General features: G+C 39.6%; 1 protein-coding gene across 1 annotated transcript in view; it reads left to right on the forward strand.

Annotated features, from left to right (window-relative positions):
* Positions 1-7,231: 7,231 nt before the first annotated feature.
* Positions 7,232-26,882, forward strand: part of LOC106864967 (guanine nucleotide-binding protein G(q) subunit alpha) — a 111,378-nt gene continuing 91,727 nt past the window's right edge. The window contains exon 1 of the mRNA XM_014894802.2: positions 7,232-7,583. Coding sequence (XP_014750288.1) covers positions 7,448-7,583 — 136 coding nt within the window. The 5' untranslated portion in view covers positions 7,232-7,447. The remainder of the gene's footprint in view (positions 7,584-26,882) is intronic.

Consider the following 26,882-nt stretch of genomic DNA (forward strand, 5'->3'; position numbering starts at 1 on the left):
ACTGACATTTTTCCCCATCAAAACAAAATTCAGGTTTTCCATCTTTTTGGATGGAAATAACAGTAGGGGGAGCTCAAAGCTTTTTTTTTTTTCCTTGTAAGTCTCAGATTTATGACCAATTTCTTAGCAGAAGCAGGTATTAATGACAAAAGTTTTCCCTCATAAATATAAGAGGTTTGAATATCCTATGTAATTCAAAATACAGATACAATTACTCTCAATATGCAAGCTAAAATTTAACCACTGTTCCTTCTGAAAATTTCCCAGTCTCTTCAAAGTTTTAGTTCTGTTAAACACTCTTTATTCTGGAGTAAAAAAATTATCTTCCTTCTCCTTAAATATAAAACCATCAAAACAAAACCAAAATTTCAGAGGATTTTTATTTAGATTCTATGTAAGGCAATGCAAACCTACAATTCAAAATACAACCAGGTAAGTAAGCAGTCCCATAGAAATACAGTACCCTGAAAACCCGCTTCACAATTATACCCATACCAGGATAATACATGGGTTTTTATCCAAATTGGTATTTAAACAATCTTAGCACTCTATCCAATTCTCTATATATGCCCAAAGCAGCATTTTTTAAGTGTTGAAAAGTCTCTATTCTCTGTCTCTTGGGACAAATGAAACAAATGTTATCCTTTTCTCTACTAATGAAGTTCTGTAATTCCCTGAAATATTATTATAGATTCACCAATCTTCCTTAAGAGTATAGAGCACTATCTAAATTCCATGTTAACTTCAGAAGACTTTGACTAATAACAGCAATCACTGCAGTGCTACTATTAGCTGTGTATCTCTGGCATGAGAATTTGTTCCATTTCTGCCCAAATTCAAGTTCACAAGTTATTCCATACTGGTTCAGGAAACATATTATGTGGCCATCTGAGTTTATAATTATATAAACTGAGGTTATAGGTATAACTAAAGTTATGTAACTGTAACTCTAGTTAAAAAATGAGGCTTACAATTCAACCTACATTTTTACTTCAGTATGTAACTGAGTGCCTTGAATTCCTGCTTGATATTTCCTGAAGTATTAAATGGAAGCCAATTATTTTTCTATCTTCCAACTCAGTTTTCTCTGTAACTTTAAATACTTCCATGGAAATACTACTTTTGTTAAGTATTTTGATGGTTTTACATAAGACTTAATGAGGGCCATTTTTTCTAAGTACCACAAGCTTTTCTAATAGATTTTCCTACAAAGAAAGAAAGATACCTCCTCTATTACTGAACTTCCACTTAGAGGAAAACACTGATCACCTGGTGTCTTAAGATCCTTCTCTGCATTCACTTTAAAACCATAAATACTTGAAACAGCCTCCTGATGGACTTCTGTTATATTGTTTGTAAATTTTATATATGTATATATACACATATATATATATATATATAATTGCTCATCTGAATACGCAATTGACTAGGTCATAACTTTTATCATTATGTCACTTATCCATCACACATTTCCTTATAGTTTTCATTAGGAGATTTGATAGTAATGTGCAAAATACATTGATGCTCATATTAATACAAGACATGAAGCATATACAAAGTAGAGAATTAATTCCTAAAGCTTCAAAATTCTTGCATTTAATTTGTATATAAATTGCATATTGAAAATATAATTTTATGGAATACTATTACATGCATGTGGATATTTATTTTCTGTTCATCTTCACTGTAAAAATAATTTTTCACTTTACATACTAAACTTGCGTACAAGATTGTGAAAAGTATTGAAGAATGCTTTGATTATGGATTAGTCTTCCATTATAAAATTATGGGCAATGAGATAGTTATCTATGGTCCTTCTAGTGACGTACTTTCAATTGCAAGAAAATAACCTCAGCTGATGCACTCTTTGGATGATGGAAAGATTGATAAATAATACTTTTCCATGAAATACCAAAAAAACTGCCTCTGTCTGGGTAATATGGAATTCTTGCTTCCCTGTCCTGTGACACAATGAGAACTGAAATGGGAATGAGGGCCTATCAGTTTATGCTTTCTAATGGTTAGACTACTTCTGAAATAGTCACTGAACAAACTGGAGGATTCACATGATTACAATGTGTATGTCAAATATCTTAAAGGGAGCTCAGGGTCTGACTCTACTGTATATGATAATGAAAAGCAGTTCAATTCCATTGAAAATTATAGACTTACTATGCTATGAAACTTAAATCAGAATTAGGAAGCATATATCTAAGAGTAGACTGTAGGGGAAGAGTAAAAGCTAGAATAGAATATTTGAGGTCTTAGATAAATAATCCAAACATACAATGCCATTAACCCAGCAGAGCACGAGAAGTCCTACTGATGGCAAATGAACTAGACATTTTACAAGGTCTCTCTAGGTTAATAAATATGTGTGATTATATATATGAATAACTTACTTTGGACTTGCACAAAAAATAAGAAACCCATAATGAGTAAAAGCCACCTTGTTAAAAATTCAAGAAGCTGAAAGAAAAATGTGCTTGAACGTGACAAACATAATAAATGCACATAAAAGGTATTTTGACTGAAACAATAGTTTTTCTATGATGCCAAAATATGAATTTATAATTTATGCCACGGAGGTGGAAGACTAGTATCTCCCATACTGTATCCTGGGCTGAACACTTAATCACAGGCTTTGATGAAATTTTGGGAGAAGATTTTAACCTATATAATGGTCAAATAATAAAAATACTAATAAGCCTGGATCCATAATTGGCATCCATTTCATGGTAAAAGCAATACAATAGGACAAAAGTAATCAGAGAAACAGCAGGTGCCAATGGTAAAGACTTTATTCCTTTCCAGTGAGTGGCCATATTACTGTAGTATCAGCTCATACTCTACCAATTTATTAATGCAATTTGTCATGTGGCTATGTCAAGCGTGGTGAGATTTTGTGCTTTGCTTTGGGTTTTTGGTTTTTTTCAGGGTTGAAATTTATGATCCTGTTCCACCAGACTTGTGCAGAACAATACAAGAACAACTGGCTCATGCAGGTGATCCAGCAGCTTATTCCCACAGAAGTGGTGGTCTGGATCACACTGTGCCTACCAGACGTTTTCCATGAGAAGGATTGAAGGGTCAACCGAAACTTTGTGAAAGACAATGCAAATCCTTAAACTAACAGCAAGCTCTGGGAAAATACTCAGTCAAGCAAGCAAGCAAGCAAGCAACAAACCCTAACGACCAAAAAATTTCCCACCCAACACAATGCCCCAGGATCAGTTCGGCGCGCAGTGAAGGAGCCAAATCATGCGGCTGGCAGCCCCTGCGCGCCGGCGGGGAGCGCTGTGGATGGACACAGCGCTGGCTCGGCTCCTGTGGCGGCGCGCCCGGTGCGCGTCCCGCTCCGCGCTGTGCTTGGGGCGCACGGCGGGGCTGCCACACGCGCTTCTCTGCCTTCCGAAAAATACCTGAGCTTTTTCAGAGAGACATCATCCATAAGAAGCTCGACATGCAAACAGGTAGAAGGAAAGAAGTTTCTAAAATTCCACATAAACCAGATTTTAAAACAGGGGGGTTAACTCTTCGCTACTCATTAGCCTGTACCTTAACACCTTGGCGGGCACCTTTTGCATTGAAATAAGTAACATTCAGAAGATAATTTGTCAAAACCACACACACTGGAACAAATGGATATCATTTGAAGGAAATTGCAAATACTGGATATTATTAATTTAACAGCAGGGGAACAGCAGATACATTTTATTTGTTTTGGGTTTTTTTTCCCCTTACAAACAAACAAACAAACAAGCAAACCCAACCCAAACAAAACCAGGAAACAAAAACCTGATTAGGAGGCCATACTGGAAGGATAATTTGCTCAAGTCAGACGCACTGACAGTCTCTAAATTTACTGGAAGCATTCACAAACAAGACTGGGGTGTACTTGTGCGTAGCACTGTGCAAATATCTTCTTAATGCACAATGGCAACCAAAAAGCACTCACAAGATATCCCATCGGTTAAGACGGGAGGCTTACTAATTATGAAAATCCTATGATGTTGCTATACACAATCTTCTGTTTTACTGTCATGTGAGTACCAAGTTCAGATACCATTTGGAACCTGCCAAAACATCACAGAAAACCTATCTTAGGCAGAAGAGACAGAGGAGAGTGACAATAAATATCTTCAGACATATGGAAGGAAGCAATTGAAAACTGGGATAGATTAGTGCAAAGAATGCTATGGACATGATAAAACATAGTGGTAGTTTCCACTTTAAATCTCTACTGTCTTATGAGTAAGAATACCAAAGATGCAAGGTGTTTTATACTATCTTTTCTCCCTCTGTCAGTCTCACTTTTAATTTCCTGTGGCAGTAAGCAACACTAAAACGTCTCACAGGCAATGGGTTACTATGAACCATGCACTGGAGACTACTTGGATAGAGGAATATGAGATTAGTGCTTATCAGAAGGATCTGACCAGGATTGGGTAACATTATGGATAGTATCTATGGATAATAATTACCTGTATGGGTAATAAAGATTTCTGTCATTTACTGATAGTTGTTATTAGGATAAAATATTTATAAACAATGTTTCACATTTCAAAACAGAAGCCAACCATTATGGAATTGAGGTCTGGAAAGAAATTTCCTCATAGGTTTATTATCATGTAATTGTTCATAATGGGGTTCTTCTGACTTCCACTAAGTCATGAAGCAAATGAGTAAAACAGTGTATAATAGCTATCTGCTGATGCCATATTCAGGACTAGATGGCTCATCCATTAAAATCTGAAGATATTTATTCTGTAAAGATTTAGAATCCAGTTGTATCAATAGAGGTGGTACATACAGATTACAGGTATGTGGGGTGTCTTTTCTCATTTTCTCATTTCTCATTAAAAATGCAAAATTAAATGACAGTTCTGCATTTGAGGGTACATACTGTGTTCATGCCTTCTATACTGAGCATACAAAACAGTTCAGAAAGTTTAGTCCAACTTCTTCTACTGCAGACTGTTACAGTTTTTATCAGAACAGCGTGCCCTCAGTTTTGGAGAGGATATTGATTCAGTTTGCCTAAAAGTTGGAAACTCATTGACCCGTGCCTAACCTTTTTTCAAGATATGATTGCTGGAGATGATTGTCGTGGTTTTGGGCATGATGTACAAAATATCCAGTAAGTATTTCTTGTGAGCTTTACTATACACTCACCATCACTCTTTTGGACTCTGGCATTTAGAAGAAAACTGTAGCATTTATCCCAAACACCTGGATAATTACTTTCTTGAAGTAACCTCCCTTTCTTTTTCGTTACTTGTTGTCTCTGTAATTCAGTGTTGGAACTTTAGAAATCTTAATTGCATGTAATCTTGATGCATCAGGGACCAGACAATGCAGGTGAATACACAGATAGACTTATATACATACAGGTTTTAAAAGAGAGAATATCTTTTGAATGAAATATAATCTATTCTTAATAGCTGGAACCCGGTTTTGACTAAAAGTCATTGACTGGAATAAAGAAAAAAGATTCCAAGTTGTATCAACCATTTTTATACAGTAGTACAATATAGATCTATGTGGAAATCATACAATTTTTAAGTAATGATTTTTTTTATGCTCTAAAAAAAATTGATGGAATGTATTATTTTCCTGATTGTTTTATTCTCTTTTTTTTTAAAAAAAAATTAATTCTCTCATTGTCTTACTCTTTAAGGAAGACCCTACTTAAATAATTTTGTCAGTACATATGGAAGCTTTTATGAAAGAGCATATGAATTTCAAAACAGATGTCAGCAGGTGCTGGTGAGGTATCAGACATGGAGCTAGAAGATAGTGATGCGTCTTTCTACCCACTACCTAGGCTAGCACCAGATTCAAAGCTGATTTGGCAACATTCCTAGATACAAGTAGCTTAAAATGGAGGTGGCCAAAGGAAGTGCAGGTGTGTGAATTTTGTGAGGAGTTTATGAATTCGCAAGAATTAGAAGGTGCATCAGTGCATTCTGCTCGATTGTATGCCATCACCCTGGGGGCTACCGAGCGCTACGTGGGTTCAGCTTTCCAGGGACTGGGCCTCCGGCAGGGGCTGGGGCGAGGGGCGGATAGAACTCACCGCAGCCGAGTATCGGCCACACGGGTGGCGTTCCGAGGGGTGCCCCAGCGCGTTCTTGCCGAACGCACGGCTTTGCTTTCCCAGCAGGGAGTCAGGGCGCTAAACCTTCCGGGTGCCTGACGGTGTGCGTGTGTCCCGCTCTGCCTTCCTATTCCGGCAAAGGTGGAAAAGGCATTTTCGTCTCCTCACTCCTTCCTTCCTTTCAGCCGGCCACATTTTCCGCCAGTCCCTGCCAACCCAACTCATCTCTCCTAGGATGGGAACCGAATAAAAATGTGTGCCCACGACTAAAAACAAAGGAAGCGAAAGCAAACACGGCGTTAGGGAAGGCGCTGCCCGGCAGGACAAACCGCGGCAGGCACAGCTCCTCGCAGCCATTTGGCGTGAGAATCCCTTCAGTCTCTCCCCGCACCTCCTCCTCTGCCCTCCTCGGCCGCGGCAGGGCGGGCGGGGCGGCCCTGGGGGGCGGGCGGGGGCTCACTGCCCCGGCCGCTCGCCCCCACCGCGCCGCGGGGCGGAGAGAGAGCGGGAGCGGCGGCGGGAGACGGGCCGCCATATTCCTGCCGCACCACGCCCGCGGAGCCCAACCATTTAAAAGCCGGTCGAGCTCGACCCCTGTTAGTGCACTCGTTTCCCTTTCCGCTGCTCTATCGGCAACGCGGGCAGGGCCGAACCGAGCGGAGCCGAACGAACAGCGGGAGCTCCGTGACACCGAGCTCCGCTTTCCCTCACCCCCGCCTCCTGCTTGGAAGGGCCAGCGGCCGAGGCGGCGGGAAGGAGGAGCGGCCGCGGGGAAGCTCTTCCTGCCGGGCGGCGGCGGTGTCGCCCACCCCGCAGGAGCCGGGCTCCCGCTCCGGGGGCGGGGAGCGGCGGGGAGATGTGTGCTTGTGCGAGGCGGGGGAGGGATTAGTGGGCATTACTGCTTCCACGGGGGGTGGGGTGGTCGCGTCGGAGGGCGGCGGGGGTGTCGGCAGCCGCCAGGGACACTCGGGCACCGCGCAGGCTGCGGGAGGCGGCGAGGGAAGGGGAGCAGCGGGGCGAGGGGCGGCTTGGCTGGGTAGCGCTGCTGCTGCTGCCGCGGTGGATGTTTCCATGTTGTTTGGTGCATGATTTAGAGGAGAGGAGGAGTTGGCAGCGGCGAGTGTCAGCGGCAGGGAGCGGGGATCCGCGCCGCCAGCGGCCCTGCCTTTCTTCTTGCCCCTCTGTGACATCGAGGCTGCTCTCCCTGCGCGCCTGCCCTGCGGCGGCCCCCGGGCTCTCGGAGAGCGCCTGTGCCCCCCGGGGCCGGAGCGGCGGCGGGGTGCGTGTGTGCGAGTGTGCGTGCGGGTTTAGGGGGGGTGGGGGCTGTGTCTGAACCAGTTAGGAAGAATGACTCTGGAGTCCATCATGGCGTGCTGCCTGAGCGAGGAAGCCAAGGAAGCCCGGCGGATCAACGACGAGATCGAGCGGCAGCTGCGTCGGGACAAGCGGGACGCCCGCCGCGAGCTGAAGCTGCTGCTGCTGGGTGAGTGCGGGGCTTCCTCCGCCGGCCTCGGGCCGCTCGCCTCGGGCCGGCGCGCACGCCCCAGGTGCCGCCGGGCTGCCGCCCGGGCATCGCCGCCGGCGCGGTCCGTGCCGGGGCGCAGGCACCCGGCGGCGGGGACGGGGCGGCAGCGACAATGCCTGCCGTGCCTCTGGGCGCTCGCCGCCCCCGCCGTGGGGAGCCGCAGGCCGAGCCCCCGCCGCGGGGAACGGGGCGTGTGTGCCCGCCCGCGGGCATCGTCGGCGGGTGGGTTCGGTGTGGAACGGGAAGCGGCCTTCCAAAATGGAGAGGGAACGGATGGCGGGTGAGTGAGGGGGCTGCGGGACGAGGGGCAAATGTCTGTGTGGGAGAGCGATGGTAGCGGAGCAGATTAAGGAAGAGGGAGTCGTTGTGCAGGTCGATGGTGGCGGCTGTGATATCTGCATTGTTCCGTGAGCTTCGGGAAGGTTGTTAGCTCACCGGTTGTGATTTTTATTTCTTGAGGTAAAGTAGGATAAGGGGCTTGTGCTCAGCTTGCGCATCGGTTTCTGTAAATGGGAGGGAGCCGCAGAGGCCCAGATGCACATGCCAAGCTGAGGGGTAACCTGAAGTGTGCAGGAAGATTACGGGATCTTTAATACCGTTGGATTCCACCCACTGGTCAGGAAATAAAATTAACTGTATTATTTCTCCTTAATTAAAGTAGAGGTTGCTATTGTAGAGCTGCAAGTATGCAGAGGCGGCATTTATCTGAAATAAATTTGGCTTATGTTAAAATAAGCCTTTCAAATTAAAATATGCCTGCCCGTGTCCAGTGTGATGCACTGTGTTGTGTTGCTCCCTGGTAATAGTTCCTGCCTAGAGTCACAGGCTTTTAAGTATTTTTGCACTACTGTCTGGTGTGTGGATGAGTATGCTCCAAATGGACGTGGGATGTTTACAGGGAAGATTTTTTTTCTTGGGCCATGTATATGGAAATAGTAGATTTATACTGGGGAAGTAAGCTGCCTCTTCAGTGAGATAAGGCAAGTTGAAAGGAAAAGTTTGAATATACTTTAGTGCTTCCATATGATTATGCTATTTTCTGAAGGTTGTCTTCTGGATATGGAGAAGGTTGGGATCTCTAACTGGTGTGGACATGGATGCGGCACTCACAGTAATAACATTCTGTCGGATTTTGGCCTGATTTTGGTTTATGCCAGTGCATGGTGTGAATCTTCCAAGATTCACAAAGAAGATAAATTAGATTGCCCTCGCTTAGTACTATGGATGTCTAAGTATGAATAATGATAGACACTTCCTTCTGTAGAGGCAATTCATTCATTTGACCTGTTACTCAGATCCAGATTTTTTTCTGTATATTCTTGATTTTTCTTACAGTAGTGCTAGAGGCTTCTTTCAGATTTTCAGAAATGTATGAAATTCACTGAATGAGACCGATACATATTACCTAGAATAGAAATCCAGAGATTCACTTCTGCATGTAGGAATGCAGAACCTGAGCTGCTTTGCAAGGTCCTCCCTATTGCTATTGGGGTAGGTAGTGGTAGACTGGAGTCCAGTTATGGCATCACTTTGGACCAGATAATGTGTGGTGAGTTGCAGAAGAACAGGGGAGAAGCCAACCTATAGAAAGAATTAAGGAGAACTCAATAGAGTTCCTTTGTAAAAAATTTCTGCGTTCGTCATCAATACCAGCTAAGAGTTCCAACGGGCTTGTGAAAGTGGAGGCATGATGTACTAGAGACCTAGAACAGTGAACTTTCGGCTGTATGTACTTAGCAGCGTATCCATATACCTGGGTAATAAAACCAGTACAGAAATCCTTACTGTGCATGCCCTTTTTTGTCTTTTATTTTGTCAGCCTCTGTCATATGTTTGACTGAAAGTGTGTGTGCACATACGGATTAACACTTAATGATCTTGTATAGTGGAGCGTGTGGTGAATGATTCTTGGTGTCTTGGTGTAGTGTAGACTCAAGTTTCAAATTCTAAAATAATTTTAGGGACACTTCTTTCATAAGTGGGTTTATCTTAAGTACCTAAGAGCAGGTTGGTTTTTTTTTTTTAGTCACTTTCGTTTTCTTCCTCAGCAATTGCTCAGTTGGTGAGTTTGTTGTTTGTATGGGTCATTCACATGCTTATGAGACAGATGAAACCATTTTCAAATGAAAATATATTCATTAAAAATGGTGAGGCTGATAACCTGAAAGCCATCTGAACATGCTTAAAATCATCTAATTTTTTAATACTGAATAGACATTTACTGTCCAATTTAATCTCTCCCTCATTTTTAGGGGAGAATCACTAGTGCTGCTTAATTTTATGTAAACATAAGCAAACATGTTTGGGTTTTCTTTTTTTTTCTCAGTCCCACTCTCTTAAGTATTATGAATCTGAAAAACCTAAGCACATTAAAGGTTTTTAAATATGGGACTAAGGAATATCCTTTGACTTGTAAAGAGAATAGTAGTGTAGTTTAAGCTGAACCCAACTGGCTGTGCATGTTCTTCAGACTAGTTCTAAGTGCAAAGTGAAAGGTATCACTTATCCATCTTTTAAGGCACAAGCAAGTGCGTCTGTGCTAGATTATTTTATTATTACACTTACTTAAAAATTAGATGCATACATATAAAAATGCACGTATGTAACAAACATAAAGAAAAAATTAATCTTTTTGGTTCAGAGGAAAAGGTTTTTTTCCTCCTTAACTTGTGAAAGACAAAGTGCCTTCTTGGAAACTTAGGTTCCTTCTAGTTGTTACTGTGTCACACACATACGCACGGACGAACACACTGCTTGGTATACTCTTTTAATATGCTCATGATATATTTTTACTTTTTGTGAAATCAAAGAGTTTAAAATCCAAAGTAGTTTGTGTAAAACTTTTATTTGTGCTAAGATTTTAGGCATTAGTTTAAAAATGAACACTCTTTGATTAAATATTAAAATACCATTTTAGGTAAGTTTTTGTACATAATTATTTGATTTTTTTTAACATATTAGAACAGTATGAAGTATCTTTTTACAATTGTAATTGTGGAAACCCAGAATCCAGAAATATGCTCCGAAGTATATTACATAGTAGTAGTTTCAGCTAGCACAACTTGGCTGAAGTGTTTCGAGACACTTTGAAACAAATTCAGTCTTCCTCCAAATTTGTTTTAATCTGTATTTTTCAAACTTTTCTGGATGTCATTACTGCTGAACACTTTGTAAAACCCTGTAATTGTCCTCCAGAGCCTATAGTTGTTAATATCCATCCATTGTTTGCTGTAAAAAACACAGTTTTTATAATTAGGGGTGAAAATGAAGAGGTGTTCTAATGTTTTATATTTGCCTATGCCAATGTGTTCTGCATGCTTGTATTTTAAGCATGGATGTACATATTAATTTTTAAGTAGTAAGAGCTATATGCTTACATATATAATTTTTTGGTCTTACTTCCATATGTGGTTTTTTTTCCTGCCATCCATGTAAAATTTCTAGGGACTCAGAAACCAGCATTTGAGCCTGTATGACAGGTTGTAGCCATAAACCATCAGTCCTGGTTGTAGTCTGCCTGTAGACTCTATACATTAATATTGTACTCTGTTTTCTCACTGGGCAATGCCTTGAGTATCTAAAAAAATAATCTACAAGTGCTATTCCAGCTATGCCTGTGTGCCTGTAAACCCTGGCCATATTAGGTACTGGAGATGTGTGTGACAGTGCTATTTTTTTGCAGCATATTGGTTGATATTGTGTCACATGCAAAGCATGTTTTTTCAAGAGTTAGGTGCTTCTTACCTTGTAGACAGCGAATGTGTCAGTGAAGAGACGTGCCTTGATACAAGTATCCTTCTGTTCTCCGGGCTGTAGCACAGAAAGTAGATGGATGATAAGCCATTTGAATTGGCGTGAACAGCGGTCAGTCTTAGGCCAAAAGATGCTTTTGAACATAAGGTTCAGAATATGTATTACTTCTTAAACCTGTGTCAGCAGAATTAGATGTTGAACACGCAAAACTTGGTGTATTCACAAAGAGGCAGGCTTTGTGATAGATACATTGAAGAGGAAATATATCCGTTAAGCCAACAGTGGCAGACTCTTGTTTCATAGAACTTCTTCAGCTGGAGAAACAAGCTTCCTTATTTTTCTTTTAACTTGTGTTTTTATCAGTCTGCTCTATTCATGCTGAACTCTTTCAAACAATTCTAGGTAATTGACACAGTACATATTTATACTGTAAAATGAACAAATAATTAACTTACCTCTTAATACATATTGTGGCTAGATAGGTAAATGTCTCTTATATAGCAGAAGCTGTTTCTAAGGAAAAAGAATTTAATTCTGGATGTATAACATCTTGATGTATTCTCATATACACAGATATGTCCATAAATAAGAACATCTTTTTTTGTGGAGTAGGAAAACACAAATCATCATTTGGTTATCAATGTGATAATGTGAAGAACATATATTTAGAAAATATTTCTGAACATTTATTTTTAGTGCACCACAAAAGGATACCTTGAATGCAGCCATTAAAAAGGGTTTGTTGCTCTTTTGTTTTTACAACCCAATAATTGATCTACACCCACCAGAGTTAATAGGAGCTAGTGGAAGGGCTGAACAGTTAAAGAATTCAGACTAATTTAGCTTTATTTATGTGTCAAAGAGCCAAGGGACCCCTAATCTGTATGTTATACTCACAGACAATGTTGAATAAATGTAGGATGAAAAAATATGTGCTGAGCAGAGAAATCTTTGAAAAACACTTGAGTGTGTGCTGCAAAATGAAGAAATAATAATTCTGCTCCTTTAGTTGCTTCAAATTAATTTTTTTGTTGCATGGTGGTAACAGCAATTTCATAGGGGAAAGCACTACCTTGCAATCTCTGCAAAACAAATCACAGAGAGAAATGTGAAATAAAGTAAGGTAAATGTCCAATTAGTGGTGGTTCACTTTGTTGCAGGAGTAGAATGCTATAAGCACAATATTTTTTTCTATCAACTTCCTTAAGCTGAATGGTAGAAGACTGAAGAAAATCTGTTCTTGTACACAAATGCAACTGTATGAACAGCTGTTACTGATGAAATTATGGGTGTTTTTCAGTATTCACTTTTATTTACTGTAATTATCAAACCTGGCAAGAACAAAGAGCAGGAAAGTAGGAGAAAACAAAGGAAGAATTGGCATTAGGAAGCCACATATATGGTGTTGGCCAAAAAGAAGGAAGCATGCCACAAGTTTTAAATACTATTAATTCTGTGCAAAGTAGTTAGATGTGTTAAAATTGGATGAGAGAAGTCCAAGAGATACCAAAGTTTAGAAGTTACAAGTTTGAAAGTTACTGGGAGAGTTCCAAGAATGGCACAACTGTTTCTTCATGTTAAACTAAAGTTTAAATCTGAAATTTTCTGAAAGTACATTGTTCCCTCAATAAGTAGTACTGTTCCTGAGACTAAGCTGAAGCATGATTGTCTACAGATTTTTTTCCTTTGTAAGTTTTCAAAGGACAAATGGCATGGAATAATTAAACTACCTAATCTGTACATTCTACTTGCTGTTTATCAGTAGTGCAGTTTTATCCCAGAACCTTGATGCAGATACCAATAGAAAAGTACTGTTCATTTCGTTCTGCATTTGAGAAGGTGGTGTGGCTATTCCAGAAACAAAAATAAACTCCTGAACGAGATTCCTTCTTTGTCAATCATTAAAGCAGAATCATCTCACAAACTACGGTAATGAACTGTATGATTCAGGTGAGCCCCACTGTCTTGGTTCATTTATCTGTGGAAAACGGGTTGTGTGCAAATACGTGTTTTGCTTAAGTGAGCAACAGAACATTAGAAAGTTTTTGAAAGTAGAAGCAACTAGTGATTCAGTAAATTGAAAAGATAAAGACGATATCACTATTGCCTCAGCACAGCTGAGCTGTGTATTGACAGCTTCATTTGGGAGCTTTGCTGTTTGTAATTTAAATGACCTGTGTGTGGAAGAAGCATCTGTTAGGAATGTATGAGACTAGGTAGAGGAATGAATGAGACTCAGACTACTGCCAGAGTCTGAGTCTACCTCAGAGTACATGGATAAGATTTCTACCCAAGACTCTGTTCATACTAATCATGTGTTTTTTGTTTTATCAAATACCATTGTGGAGAATGCCATTGCGGTCCTTGTTGAAGTACTTAGGTACTCAGTCCCAGCTGCCAAAAGTCTATTGAAGGAGGATTTGTTTTTCCCAAAGGAAGTTGTGGAAAGGGCAGTTAAAATTTGAAATATATATCTTCCCTCTACCCCCAGTCTTCTCTTCTTTAAAGAGCTAAGTGCAGTTAGATCCTTAAGTTTTTTGAAGTTAAATGAACAATACAACTCAGATTTTGGTAACTATCACCAGATGTGGATCAGAATAGTGTTTGCAGACAAGATTAGCCACCTTTAAGTCCCAGGGTAAGAGCACACATTTCTGTTTTGTAGGAACTTGTTGTATCTGGATGTGAAAGAAAATCAACCTGTTAAAGAGTCTTTAAGTAAACAGAAATCAAGGTAGAAATTACTCATTTAGTTACTGTATAGCCATGAAATCAACCTAAAGAGATCCCATTCTTAATCATATTTTTCTAAGCTAAGGTATAATGTAGTGAACATATTTTAGGTACAGTTTGAAGTTTTCCATTAGGAAAAAATATTTTAATTAGTATTTATTCTTATGGCACAGAATAAATACTATCTAGTTTTGCTGTCTAGTTTTGTTGGAGTGTCTGTCACCATAGCTGAACTCACTGGACACTTGTATAAGCTTCTTTGTCTTTGACTAATTCATTGCTCTAATGATAATCTTGTCAAGAATCCTTATACTGAATATTTCTGTGAGTTATGCAAACTTGCTTTTATTTCCTTGTTCTGTAAACCCATCACAGGAGAGTTTTTAAGTCTTCAATGTTAATGTTCCTTATCTTGCTTACATTAGAGAATGTTGAAAAAGAATTCTGAAAGGTACTCCAGCCCACATTTCTGAGTGAACAGTGTCATCCAGAAAGTAAAACAGAAGACTTCCGAAGCAGCTGCTAGCTCAGAAGGCCAGAAAAAGACAAAACATATAGAAGTTGGAAAAGATGGCATCATTAGTTATGCTCTTGAGAACTGATCAAGCTTGGGTAGCTGATGATCAAGTATGGAACTTACATTTCGCTCTGATAATGGATTTGCAAAGCACTGTAAGTGCCTCTTAGTCTCACAGACCAGAGCAGCAAAAGCAGTTGAAATTAAATGCTGAAAAATAAAGGCATCAGTCACGTATCTTGAATAGAATTTTACACAGCTGTTCAGGTACTTGGAGGATCTGATGCTTGTGTTTTTGGAGTGTGCTGTCTGGATGGTGTTGAAATAAAATATTTATGTTAATAGTTAAAACCTTTCAAAGATGGTTTGCAAAAAGGAACAATTAAAACAAACAAACAAAAAACAATCCCAAAGTACTCCTTTGTAAAATTTGTTTTAACTCAGTTCATATTTAAAGAGGGAAAATAATGATCCTTATAGTATTTCTCACTTGTATTTCTGTTTGTTTGTTTTTAAAAAGAAAATAATAATAACCTGAAAAGAGAAATGCTATGTAGTTGTGCTGGGGAGAAAAGCCCAAAGAATAAAGGACATATCCTTACACCTATATTTTAATAACTCTGTTAAATTCTCTTCTTGTAATTTCTTGTTTGTGTGTTAATAGAACCTGGTGCTTAGAAATGTTTTCATGCACAGCAACAATCTTCATGCCACTTGAATCTTTCCTGTCCTGCGAGTGCCCGTTTTTTTGACGGGTGGTTAAGATGTATGTACCTGGTCATCTTCAACAGTGATGGGATTAGGAGTTAATCCCAGAGTGCAGGCTCTGACTGACCAAATAGCTCTCTGACTGACTTGGCCCGTTATTAAAGGAGAGATTTAGAGATCAAAATCTGTTTATCTCATTATCATTTTCCCAATCTGTTAAGTCCTCTTCTAAGTGATTTTTTTTTTGTGGGAGGTTTGATGTGGGAAGTTACAGGTGTTGCATGTCATGACAAAAGGATGTAGTATAAAACCCTGTGACAAACACTTGGGAAACTTTTTTTAATCCCCCCAGTTAGGGGAAACCTCATTGGCAGCATTAAAGCTCAAGACAAAACTCAGGCGATAATTTAATGTTTGGATCATGGAACAGATATTCTGTAATTATTTGTTGAAACATATGGAAGATGTGGAGGTGCTCTCTATAGAATCAGCCAGCAAGGCTTCACAAAGGGACTAACTGCCTGACTAATCCTGTGGCCTTCTATGATTAACTGTATCAGTGGACAAAGGCAGATGAGAGATGTCATCTACCTAGGCTTCTGTAGGGCCTTTTATACAGTGTCCCCTGCCAACATTCTTACTGTTAAATTGGAGTGAAGCAAGTTGGATGCATAGACTGTTTGGTGAATAAAGAAGTGACATGATGGCTGCATCCAAGGAGTTACAGTCAATGGTTTAATGTCCAAGTAGAAATAGTAATGAGTGGTGTCCATCAAGGACTCATACTGTTTAATTCCATCATTATGACATAAGCAGTGGGAAGTTGCACCCTCAGCAGATTCCCAGGTGACAGCCATCTGAGAGGTGCAGTTGGTACCTTTGATGGGAGGAAAGTAGGCCTCTTGGAATGGTGGCAAGGTTCAGCAGGGCCAAGTCCAAGGTCTTGGGTGCGTTGCCTGTGGGTTGGGACAACCCTTGACATCAGTACAGCACAGAGGATGAATGGATTGAGAGCAGCCCTGGGCAGGAAGACTTAGAGGTACTGGTGAATGAAAAATTGGACTTGAGACAGCAGTGTGCACTTGGAACCTGGAAAGCCAGGCCTGCATCAGAAGTCTGGCTGAGTGGTCAAGAGAAGTGATTCTTATCTGGTGGCACCTGGAATGCTGCATCCATCTGTGTAGTCCTCAGCACAAGCAGACAAGCAAGACATCAACCTTTTAGAGTGAAAAGAGCTCAGAAAGGAGCCACAAAAGTGATCAGAAAGATGAAGCACCTCTCCTATGAAGAGAGTCTGAGGTAGTGTGGGTTTTTCAGGCAGGAGAAAAGACCATGCCAAAGAAACTTTGGAGCAGCCTTTCAGTATACCAGGAGCGTATATAAGAAAGCTGTAGAAAGACTTTTTACCTGGGTCTGTTGGTAAGAGGACGAGGAGCAATGATTTTGAACCACAAGTGAGTAGATTGAGATTGGATTCACAGAAGAAATCTTTCACAGGGAGGCGGGTGAGACATTGGAGCAGGCTGCTCAGGGAAGCTGTGGATGCCCTATCCTTGGAAATGTACAAGGCCAGGCTGGAAGGGTCTTTGAGCAATCTGGTGTCGTGGATGGCATAGATGATATTTGAAGGTACCTTCCAACCCAAACTGCTCTGTGATGCTATGATTGGACTGCTGCGATAATAAGTGATTTCCTGAAGTTAAAGCTGTGGTCCAACCTTCCTGACTTGATAGCTGTAAGAAATAATGCTTTATACACATTTTTTCCCCCCTCTGAAAGCACAAAATGCATCTAAACATGCTTCTGTTTTTCTTGGTAAGAAGATAGTATTGAGAAGAAATAACATGAGGTTTTATTTTTTTTTACTGTATGCAGTTTCCTCTTGGTCTCTGTTTATCTCAGCATTGAATTGGTAAATAAATTAAAGGGGATAATAAACATTTACACTGAGTGATGCAAAGATGGATTTAATTTAGGTGACTATCTCTTGTTTTTAGCAGTTTATTTCATAGAAAAACAGAACAGACAATTTGGGAGTAAATTTTCTTTCATCTAAAAGTAAAACGGAGTGTTTTCTACAAATGGAACAAAGATTCACTGGAATTACTATATTTCATTAAATTGACTAACAACATGCTTCGTAGAATCACAAAACGGTTTGAGTAGGAGACAAGCTTAAAGTTCCAACCTCCTGCCATGGGCAGAGACCTTGCACTAGACCAGGTTGCTCAGTGCCCCATACAGCCTGGCCTGGAACACTGCCAGGGATGGAGCACTTACAGCTTCTCTGGGCAACCTGTGCCAGTGCCCCACCACCCCCACAGTTAGCATCAGTAAAATGGCTTGTCTTAAAATCCCTTAAGCTTGGATTTTAATGCCATTGGTGTTCATAGAAGTCCATAAACATTCTCTGCCCAGAACAATTTTTGTTCTCTTGGGGTTTATTTACTTAGTTGTATTCACCTTTTCCTCTTACCTGCAAGGCAAGATAGTAGTGAATTTGGATTCACTTTGATTTTGTTCTGTGTTTGGCTTCACAAAACAATTATTGCAAATAGCTTAATTGTGGCTGTATTTCCTACACCAAATGCAAACCTCTGATGCTGAACAATGACGTTAGTATGTATGCCTTTAAATTGTTTTCTTGGAGAAATTTATGACACAAACATTCTCTGGGTAATGACATTCTTGTGCTTATTTTTTTTTGTTTGTTTTGTTTTGTAAATTTACAACCATGTTAGTTTTATTAGTGCAGTTTTCATTTGGTTGTTCTCAGAAAATACTTTGTCTGAATGTTTTGATTCACAGACTTTTTTGGTCTACAGTTTCATGTAGTGAAGTGAGAAGGATAGATTTAAGTATTTACATTGCATTTTTCATCTATAGAGTTTTTCCATTAAATAATATAAAACCAGTAAAGCAGGAGGAGATGGTCTTGTTGTTTAAAATGAGAAAATATGGTGTGATTTTTTAACTGTTAATTATGCAAAATTATTATATATGACTATATGACTTGTTAGGCTGCTAGGACGTAGTCTTTTGTTAGAATAGCTTAAAAAGCAGGGGGAAAGTACCATGAAAATTCTTTGTACTGTTTTTACTTTACATTTTAGTTATTTTCAAAGACTGACAGTATTTTCTGGAATAATCTATAGCTGCAGAAACGTGTGATCACCTTTTGTGTCTGTTTTGTCTTGTTTACATGATACCAAGCTACTTCTGCTAGTGACATGGAATTTCCTAATACCTTCCCATTTCTTTGGAGTTTTTTATTTTTTTTTAATGTGCACAGAGGATCAAAACTCTGGGGAAGTAGTCAAAACAGAGCCATAAGCAAGACTAATGTTTATTTGTTGACTGAGTATAACTGTCTTATTTAAAACAGTATTTCAGCTTACTAATCTAGACTGTAGTTTAGATATAGTGGCATTAATTGTTTATGGCACTGTGCTCAATAACTCAGGCTTGTTTTGTGGGTTTGGAAAGGTTTCTTTTTGTGGGTATTTATGGATGGGGTTTTCTTTTTCATGTGTGTGTGTCTTTTGAGAGGGTGATATGTGGCTTTTTGAACTAAAATACATGGTTGCACAAAATGCCAGCAACCTGTCTGATAAGCTCTTTCTTTATATGTTGTGGAATTTTTTTTCTGACATTAGATAAAGCATAAGAAGTAAAATAACTGCACTGCGCATTTCTTGAAGTTCATCATAATCATGAACATTACATTTATTATCAGCTTCAAGAAAGAAAATACTCCACTATCTTGAGCCTCAGTCTGGATAGTTCCATAGTTCAGTTCTAACTTTGTAACTGTAGAGTAGATTTTATGATCCTGTAATTGTTTTTGTAGCTGGTTATGACTTTTTTCCAATTCAAGGTCAGTACTGAGGTACAGATCATGAGAATTGAACAGTGATGTGTATATACTTTTTATTAAAGTTAATAATATTATTAAAATACTTTTTATTACAAGTGTGTAAGTACTGCTAGGTGGAATGCCACTGTTGAGGTGTGTTCAAGGAGTATACTTGTATACAGTGTACTGAACCATGACATTAGACTATTCATGTTAGGTGACTGCTGTAACTTAAATGCTTTTCTAAATAATTGCTTTTTAGGGTGGGTTTAGTAAGTGTTTGCCAAGTTTATATTTAACAGCATTTGGTCACACAGTATTGGCCTCATTCTGTTTTACAGGTTATTCTAATATAGTTTTCAGCATCATATCATTATCATTGTTTACCAGTTCACAGCTTTTGCATTGCAGTACTTTGACAGTACTGTGAGTACTGTCAGTAAGGATTTCATGTTTTTATTTTATCGCATGGGTGAAGATTTTTGAGGGTTTTTTTAAGTCTTAATATTGTTTGGATACTGTTTTTTAAGATAGTTTTCTGTTGAGGACTTTTGCCTAAGTAGTTTACTACTTAACTGTTTAAATAACTGTTACTGAATGAGTGCTGTGTTGGTTTGTTGTTTGATCAGTTGCTTAGCAGATGCCTAGTTCTTTAAAACCACTGATTTTGTACAGCAAACCATGTGAATACTGTAACTCCATCAGTCTCTGTATGCAATCTCTTTCCCTCACCTGTTTTTCACTCTTCGGGTTTTTTTCGGTGATAGTTTAAGAGTTTCAAGTCAGTATGCCTTCCTAGCTGGTCCTTCTAAAAACCTTTGGACCCTCTGTCTGACATTCTGACTTGAATAAATCTTCTGTGTTGTTTGTCTTCAGTGGGCACTCTGTCATTGCAAATGTGGTCTGTGCTTCTCTAAAATTAAAAAAAAAAAAGAAAATTACGTGGGCGTTTTTCTGTGTTAATAAATATTAAGTATTCTACAGCAACAGTTTAATGAGGGACCAGTGCAGTTTGTCATTAAAAAAGATAGCGAGGTCTTATGCAGAGCCTCAGAGCTCTGCATAATTTTGTTTTTTCTGTTAAAAAATGATGGAGATTTCCCATGTTTTTGGCTTACCTATTTCAGTTTGCTTCTTTTACTTTCTCTCTTATCCAGGCTGGTTTTATTGTTTTATATTTTTCTTTTTTCTTTGTATAATTGTGGCTGTCTAGGCTACTTTATAAAATGTTCTAAAATGACTCCCAGTTGTTCCTGTTTTAAATCTAAATCCAGATATTTACACTTGTAATTCTGTCAGGTTTTTGCTAAAGGAGTTCTCATGAGCACAATGGGCTTATAACATGCCTTTACTACTGGTATTGAACTTTCGTTTACACATAGCAAATTGTGTACAGTCATAATCATGTGCTCTTGCAGTTACTTTTGAATGTGGTTCTGACACATGCTCCTTTTCTTAAGAGGCATTTCTGTATGGTGCTTTTCTGGTTTAGGAATCACAATTTTCAAACTTGCAGAAATATCAAGGTAATTTGCTTGAGACCTATAGCATCAGTTACATGGCCTTAGGAGATTAAATTTTTCCATTTGCATTAAAATGCTTGAAGAGCCCCACTTGCTTTTCTGTCACATTACCTGTGACTGTCATCTGCTATGGCATTAGCTTTTGTTTCAATTTTTCCATATTGGAATTTAAAACAAAAATATAAAGATCACTGGTTGCCAGCCAATTCTGAAGTAAAAAATAAAGCCAACCACTGAACTTCAACTTGGGCAAATCTTTTCTTTAGTTATACCTCGTTCTTCAAATTGACATCTAAATATCAGCAATTTTGTGGGTTTATTGCCTATCTAGAATATTTGTACAAGCAGTTCAACCTCTCAATTTAATTTGGTTGTTCATTTAATTTTAATCCGTCTTTGATTTTTCTGCTAAATAAGTGCACTTCCTTGCCCATCCTGCCCTCGCTTTCAACAGTGCGAGGATACTCTGACCTCTCTGGTCAACCTGCATTTCAGAATGATTGTCTTCTTCTTCTTCTAACAATGGAAATTGCCCAAATTCTGTAATTTCCATCTTCTACAGAAATCCAAGGACTAGTCCCCAGCCCAGAACTCTGTCATGTATCCTTTTCCTGTCCAGGAGTTTACCTCCAGGTTTTTCTGTTTTCTTCTGGTATAGCACAGTAATGTTTAAACTGGGTGTAGAGATGAAAAATGTTGGGTGTTTAGGTATTTATAATTTACAAGGTTCAGAGTAATTTGTCTGATGGAGTGTACTTCAGGCACATATACCATATTGCTGTCATTATATCTATTAAATAGTGTCTAGCAATCCCTTTAGGCTACTTTCAGGGTCTTGCTTGCATCCAAATAGAGTGTACTGTAATAAGAATCCCGTCTGTGCCTATGCCTTGGTACCTGTAGGCTTCTCCTGCTTACTGCATGCACAATTGTCATGGCTCGTCCATCTTGGGAGCACTGATTGTACAGACAGAGCTTTTGTGTAAGGGACAATGCTTGGTGAATGCCAGTAGCAGCTGCTTAGCTCTTGTGTGAAATATGAGGACAGCTTTAGGTTGCATCTTGAAGAGCACTGGCTCTAGAGACCTGCTGTGAGGAGTTCTGCATCTTCTGCAGAGGAATTTGATTTATCCTTAGAAAGTGAGTACTTCTTGATATCAAGGAAGAACTGGATGTTCCAGGACTTAACTGTAGGTGGAATAGTCTGGGATGCTTACAGGGTACTTTCTTCTACTTACCCCATCTAGGTGTCAAACTTTTGTGAATTGATTTAATCTTACACAAACGAGAATTTGATGCCCATAGGAATACGGGAATACCTGTGGGACTGTGTTTTCTTGTGTGCCTGTAGAGCTCAGAAAGTTCTTACATAGTTTTCAGATACACGTTAACACAGCTGAAGCACTGTCAGGACTTGGCACTGTACTGATGCAGATGCAGCCTGAACACTCTGGGGAAAAGGTTTCCTTATCAAGTAGAGAGAGCACTTAGCCCTCTTTTCCTTTTGCCTGGTGGGCAGTGAGGCTGAGGTTAAGCTCTCCAGTACAAGAGAGATAGGTGTGGAACTTCTGGAGGGATTCAAACGAGTGTCTAAGGTAATGAAGGGACTTGAATACATTACTGTAAGGAAATGCTGGGAGAGCTAGTACTGTTCAGCCAGGAGAAAAGAAGACTCAGGGAGGGGATCTTACTAACTTACGTAAGTACCCAAAGTGTACTTGCAAAGGGGACAGAGCCAGGCGCTTTTCAGTGATGCCCAGTGACAGGGCAAGAGGCACTGGGCAGAGGCTGAAACACAGGAGATTCTGAACATCAGGAAACACTTTTTCACTGTGAGGATGACTGAGCATTGGCACCAGTTGCCCAGGAGCATTGTAGCATATGCCTAATCATTTTGTAAGTAGTCCTGGGCCACTGTGAGCAGTTACCTGAGGAGAAATCAGTGAAAATGTTAGTTTGGCAGCTCAGAAGTCTTGCAGTGGCAGTATGCCAGCATGCTTTTCCCAGAGCAGCCACCTGTGCAGCTTAAATCTGTCTGGGAAGACAGCAAGGTAACTCGTTACCCTGAACTGTGGGTTGATACAGGGCTGTCTTTCAGCTGATCTCTGAATAGCTACAGGACTGACACAGGCTGTAGCTTCAAGTAGTTGATTGTAGGCTGAGTGGCCTCTGGGCTTGTGTCAGTGCTCCTGGTAATGTCACGGCATTATGCATCATTGTATAAGGTAGTTGTGGGTTTAGGGGTTTGACACATTATTATAAACTAAGTACACACAGCAGGATCAAAACCCCCCAACTTTGGCAATGTCCTGAGACCACGTGTAAACTGGGTGCATAATACTAACTGCATGTAAGCCCAGGTCAGTACCAAAAGATCCTTATTAGTGACACATGGATGTGATCACAAACTCAGTTGTTTTCGTGGTACTCAAAAAGATGCTCTCTCTGATGTCAGCAGATTCCTTCTGCAGAAGACAAATTATTTCTAGATAAAGTAGCAGAAGGAAAAATAGTCTTTTCTCCTACCGTCAAAATGCTTATCATTAGTTGAAGTGTGCTGCAAAGTCAGAAGATTATTTGTAAAGATAAATGTTCAGTCTCAGTGTGTGCATTCATGAGGGAAAGAGATGGCTGTGGCTTGTGATTCTCTACAAATGTACTCTGCACCAAATATGTGTATTCTAAAATGCATACAAATAACTTTTTAAAATAACCAGCCTGTCCAGTCAAGGTTGACAAGACTGGGAGTAAGGAAGAAGTGCAGGCACTGCCAGTCTATAGCCATGCCATGCTCAGACCAAGTACTGGAATGGCAGAGCAACCAAGACCTGCCTTGGCTCTTGGCAGAGCTTTACTGTCTAAGCTGACAGGACTTTACTCTTAAGTGTGTGGATACTTGCTAGAGGGCCTGGTGGCATCCCTTCGGGGATTTCTAGGAATGGTAGGCTAGGATAGAGGCTTTTATACAGAGAGGCACCCGCTTCTAAATTAACAATCCTATTCCAAAGTCCTTATTGCTCTCTTTAAGATTGCTCCTTCTATCTAGTGTTTGTAGGTGAGCCTGTACCCTGCTGTTGATGTGGTACATCACATCTCCAGTACCTTAAAGTATCTGCTGTCTTCATGTCCACCAGTGGCTGTGATATCAGGGACAGTGAAGCGTGAGGGAGTCTGTGAAGCACACCTTAGCTCTGTCTGCCTTGGCTGTGCTGCAGGGAGAAATGGAGATATTGGCATGGTCTTACAGTAAAACATCTCCTTCAGTACAGTTAGGGAGACATGGGACATTTGTCAGGCTGCACTGGAGTTGGAACCTTGGCCCATCCGTAGGTCTCTGTTTGCTTTAAAGAATGGTGCTCAGTGCTCCTATGGAAACTAGGTGCTGAAATCCATGACGACAGCTGGACCTTAGCAAATGAGTATGTAGTTGCGCTTGTTGCTTTACTGTTACTTTCTGAAAATGCTATTTTCAATGTTATTTTTTAAAAATGGACTCTTGGGTTTATTTTCCTCTTGTCATAACACTGTGTAGGATTAGGAATTTGTTTGTTTGGTGATGGATTTTGGTTGTCTTTGGAGCTCTCAACCTGTAGGATTTCTTTGCATCTTAACTTGTAAAACCAAATGATGGCAAGTTGTTTTCCAGGCTCTCCTAAGATAATTCCAGTAATGAGTCAGCTGTTTGGGGATACACTATTATCTTTTCTTTCTTTTTGAAAACCAATACATGGAAGGAGGGTAAAAGCCGTTTGAATGTTGGATTATCTTTTTCCCTGTCCTTTCTTAATAGCTTGCTTTAAGTGTACAAAAGCCTTCACCTCCTACAAAGATTTGTCTCCCTTGCCCACTCCTTCTCAGAATAAAGTATGTTTAGAAACAAGAACCATCAAAAGCAAAAATAAGAAAAAAAAAGAACATATCCTTAGAAAAAACAAACCCCAGAAAACAAAACAATCCAACCTTCTTCTGTGTTATGTAGGTACCTTGAAATATCTCAGGTTTGCAATTGTGAAATGTGTTGTAAATGAAATTGTAATGAAATGTACAAATGAATTGTAATGAAATGTACAAATTTACAAGATTAATTGTAAATTAAATTTACAGTTTCGCAATTGTAAATTAATTGTAGATGAAAAAAACCTTCCTGCCATTCTTCCTTTGGACTCGCCTTGTTAACAAAACCCCTTTCACAAAGAGGGGAAAAATGATTCTCTGATGAGGTTTTTTTTTGAAGCAGAGAACCTTCCTGAGCAACTCATAATGCAAATTGTGAAGCTTATTGCTTTCAAAGTAATCTTTTTCTCTATTTCAGGCAACCCTTTAAGTCCACAGAAAGCAAGGTAGATTATTTTTCTGATTCTATGATGTGACATAAAAATCACCTAGGAGTATTTACTCTTTATCTTAAATTAATGGTATCTCTGTAACTAAGTATCTTGACCTGCTTGCTCTTCCTAGTAATCTCCTTGTAATTATAGTGTTATGAATTACATTTCAGAATGATACTGGAAATGACACCAAGCTTTATTCCTGGATCAATTAATGAATCCATACTATGATTTCTCAAACAAAATCATGATTCAGTCTGATCTAGGGTTGGGTTTGGTTAGGTTTTTTTATTTTTTTCTTTCCATTTACTTTGTAATGTTTCTGATGCTGTAAATTACCAGGGAATGACAGCATGTTGCCAATTTTGCTGGCTTTCTGCAATCCACTTAAAATAATCATTACAGTTTGGATCATAATGCGTGATTCTTTCCTAAATGATTAGGCTTTAACTCAGGGCTTTGTGGATCATTATCTTACCTTCACATAATAGCTTTTGTCTTTGGAAGAGTGTCGTACTGAAACTCAATTTTAAAGTAGGGAAAGTAGAAAGGCAGTAGTTGCTACTTTCATCAGTGATGCTGCTTCTCCCTCTAGCACATCACCCAGTTTGTGCACTAGCTGAGATAGAAAAGAAACTGAGATACCAAGGAGGCAGATCTTAGTTTACATTGGACTGGAAATGCTTGCCCAGGAGTAATAAGTTTTTCATGTCTTAGCCAATACTGCCTAAATGTCTGAACTAAACTTCACATTTAAATATCTTGGGAACATCTTGTTACAATTCCATAAAAAGTGACTATTTATAGAAGTCCCTTTTCATTCTTTTTATCGTGTACAATCAGGGGCTTTTGTTTTTGATGGCACCAGTAGTTCATTTTTTTCTGAAAAACCTTACTGTGAAATGTATTTTAATGTTCTCTTTTATTTGGTCCAAACTATGTACTCATACTGGTATTTGGGAGTAATTTTGGCTAATATTTTTGAATATGTACATGAAAGGTCCTGTCACACTAAACATCTGTTTAAGGGCACTGAAATTCATTAATTTATTTGCAGTACATGTAACTTATTTAGTTACTGATTTCTCAAAATGCAACTTTTGGCGTGCTTGGACACCTGATTGTTTTGTGTTCGTCTTCATCGTGCCATACTGTCTAGGTGAAGAATCTGTTCAGAGAGATTGCAGGTTTCCTGGAGAGAACTGTGACCTCTGCTAGCCATCACTGAAGTACTTATCGACCTTTTGAGCTGATATAGAAGCCCCGAGAGAACTGGGTGAATGAGTAAACATGTGTGTAAATAGCTAGAACTGGCAGGATCAGAAGCTTTTGATCAAGGGTGAGAACATAACCACTTTCCTTTCTTCATCTGATGATGCATCCTGCTTTTCAACACATGAATGTGCAATACATGGCAATGTATTTGGACAACAAGATATCTTTCTTGAGAGGCTGAAACAGCAGGTTTGAACTGATTTGGCAAAACAAGAGAAGGTTATTAAGTTCTTCTGTGTACTATATGACTGAGCTAAGCAGAATGCTGTTTGAAATAGAACAGGTTATTTTCTCCTATCAGCTGTATTTTGAAGCAGAGAAAATGTCCTCACACTTTATGTGAGGCTTGCTCTGGTAGGTTCCTCAAGTGAGCCCCTCTGGGGCTATTGCCATACTGCAAAGCATGGGAGGTAAGGAACTCTGGAAACATAAGTACAGTGCCAAAATGAAACGTAAAATATATTAATTAACAAAATGGCAATCTCTAAAATACTATTAATAGATTCTTTACATTGTCTTTGGTTTTATTAAGCAAGAATAAATAAGCAGGAGATGCATGAGAGC

This window comes from Sturnus vulgaris, chromosome Z (genome assembly GCF_052056855.1).
Source record: "Sturnus vulgaris isolate bStuVul1 chromosome Z, bStuVul1.hap1, whole genome shotgun sequence".
Taxonomy (NCBI): Eukaryota; Metazoa; Chordata; class Aves; order Passeriformes; family Sturnidae; genus Sturnus; species Sturnus vulgaris.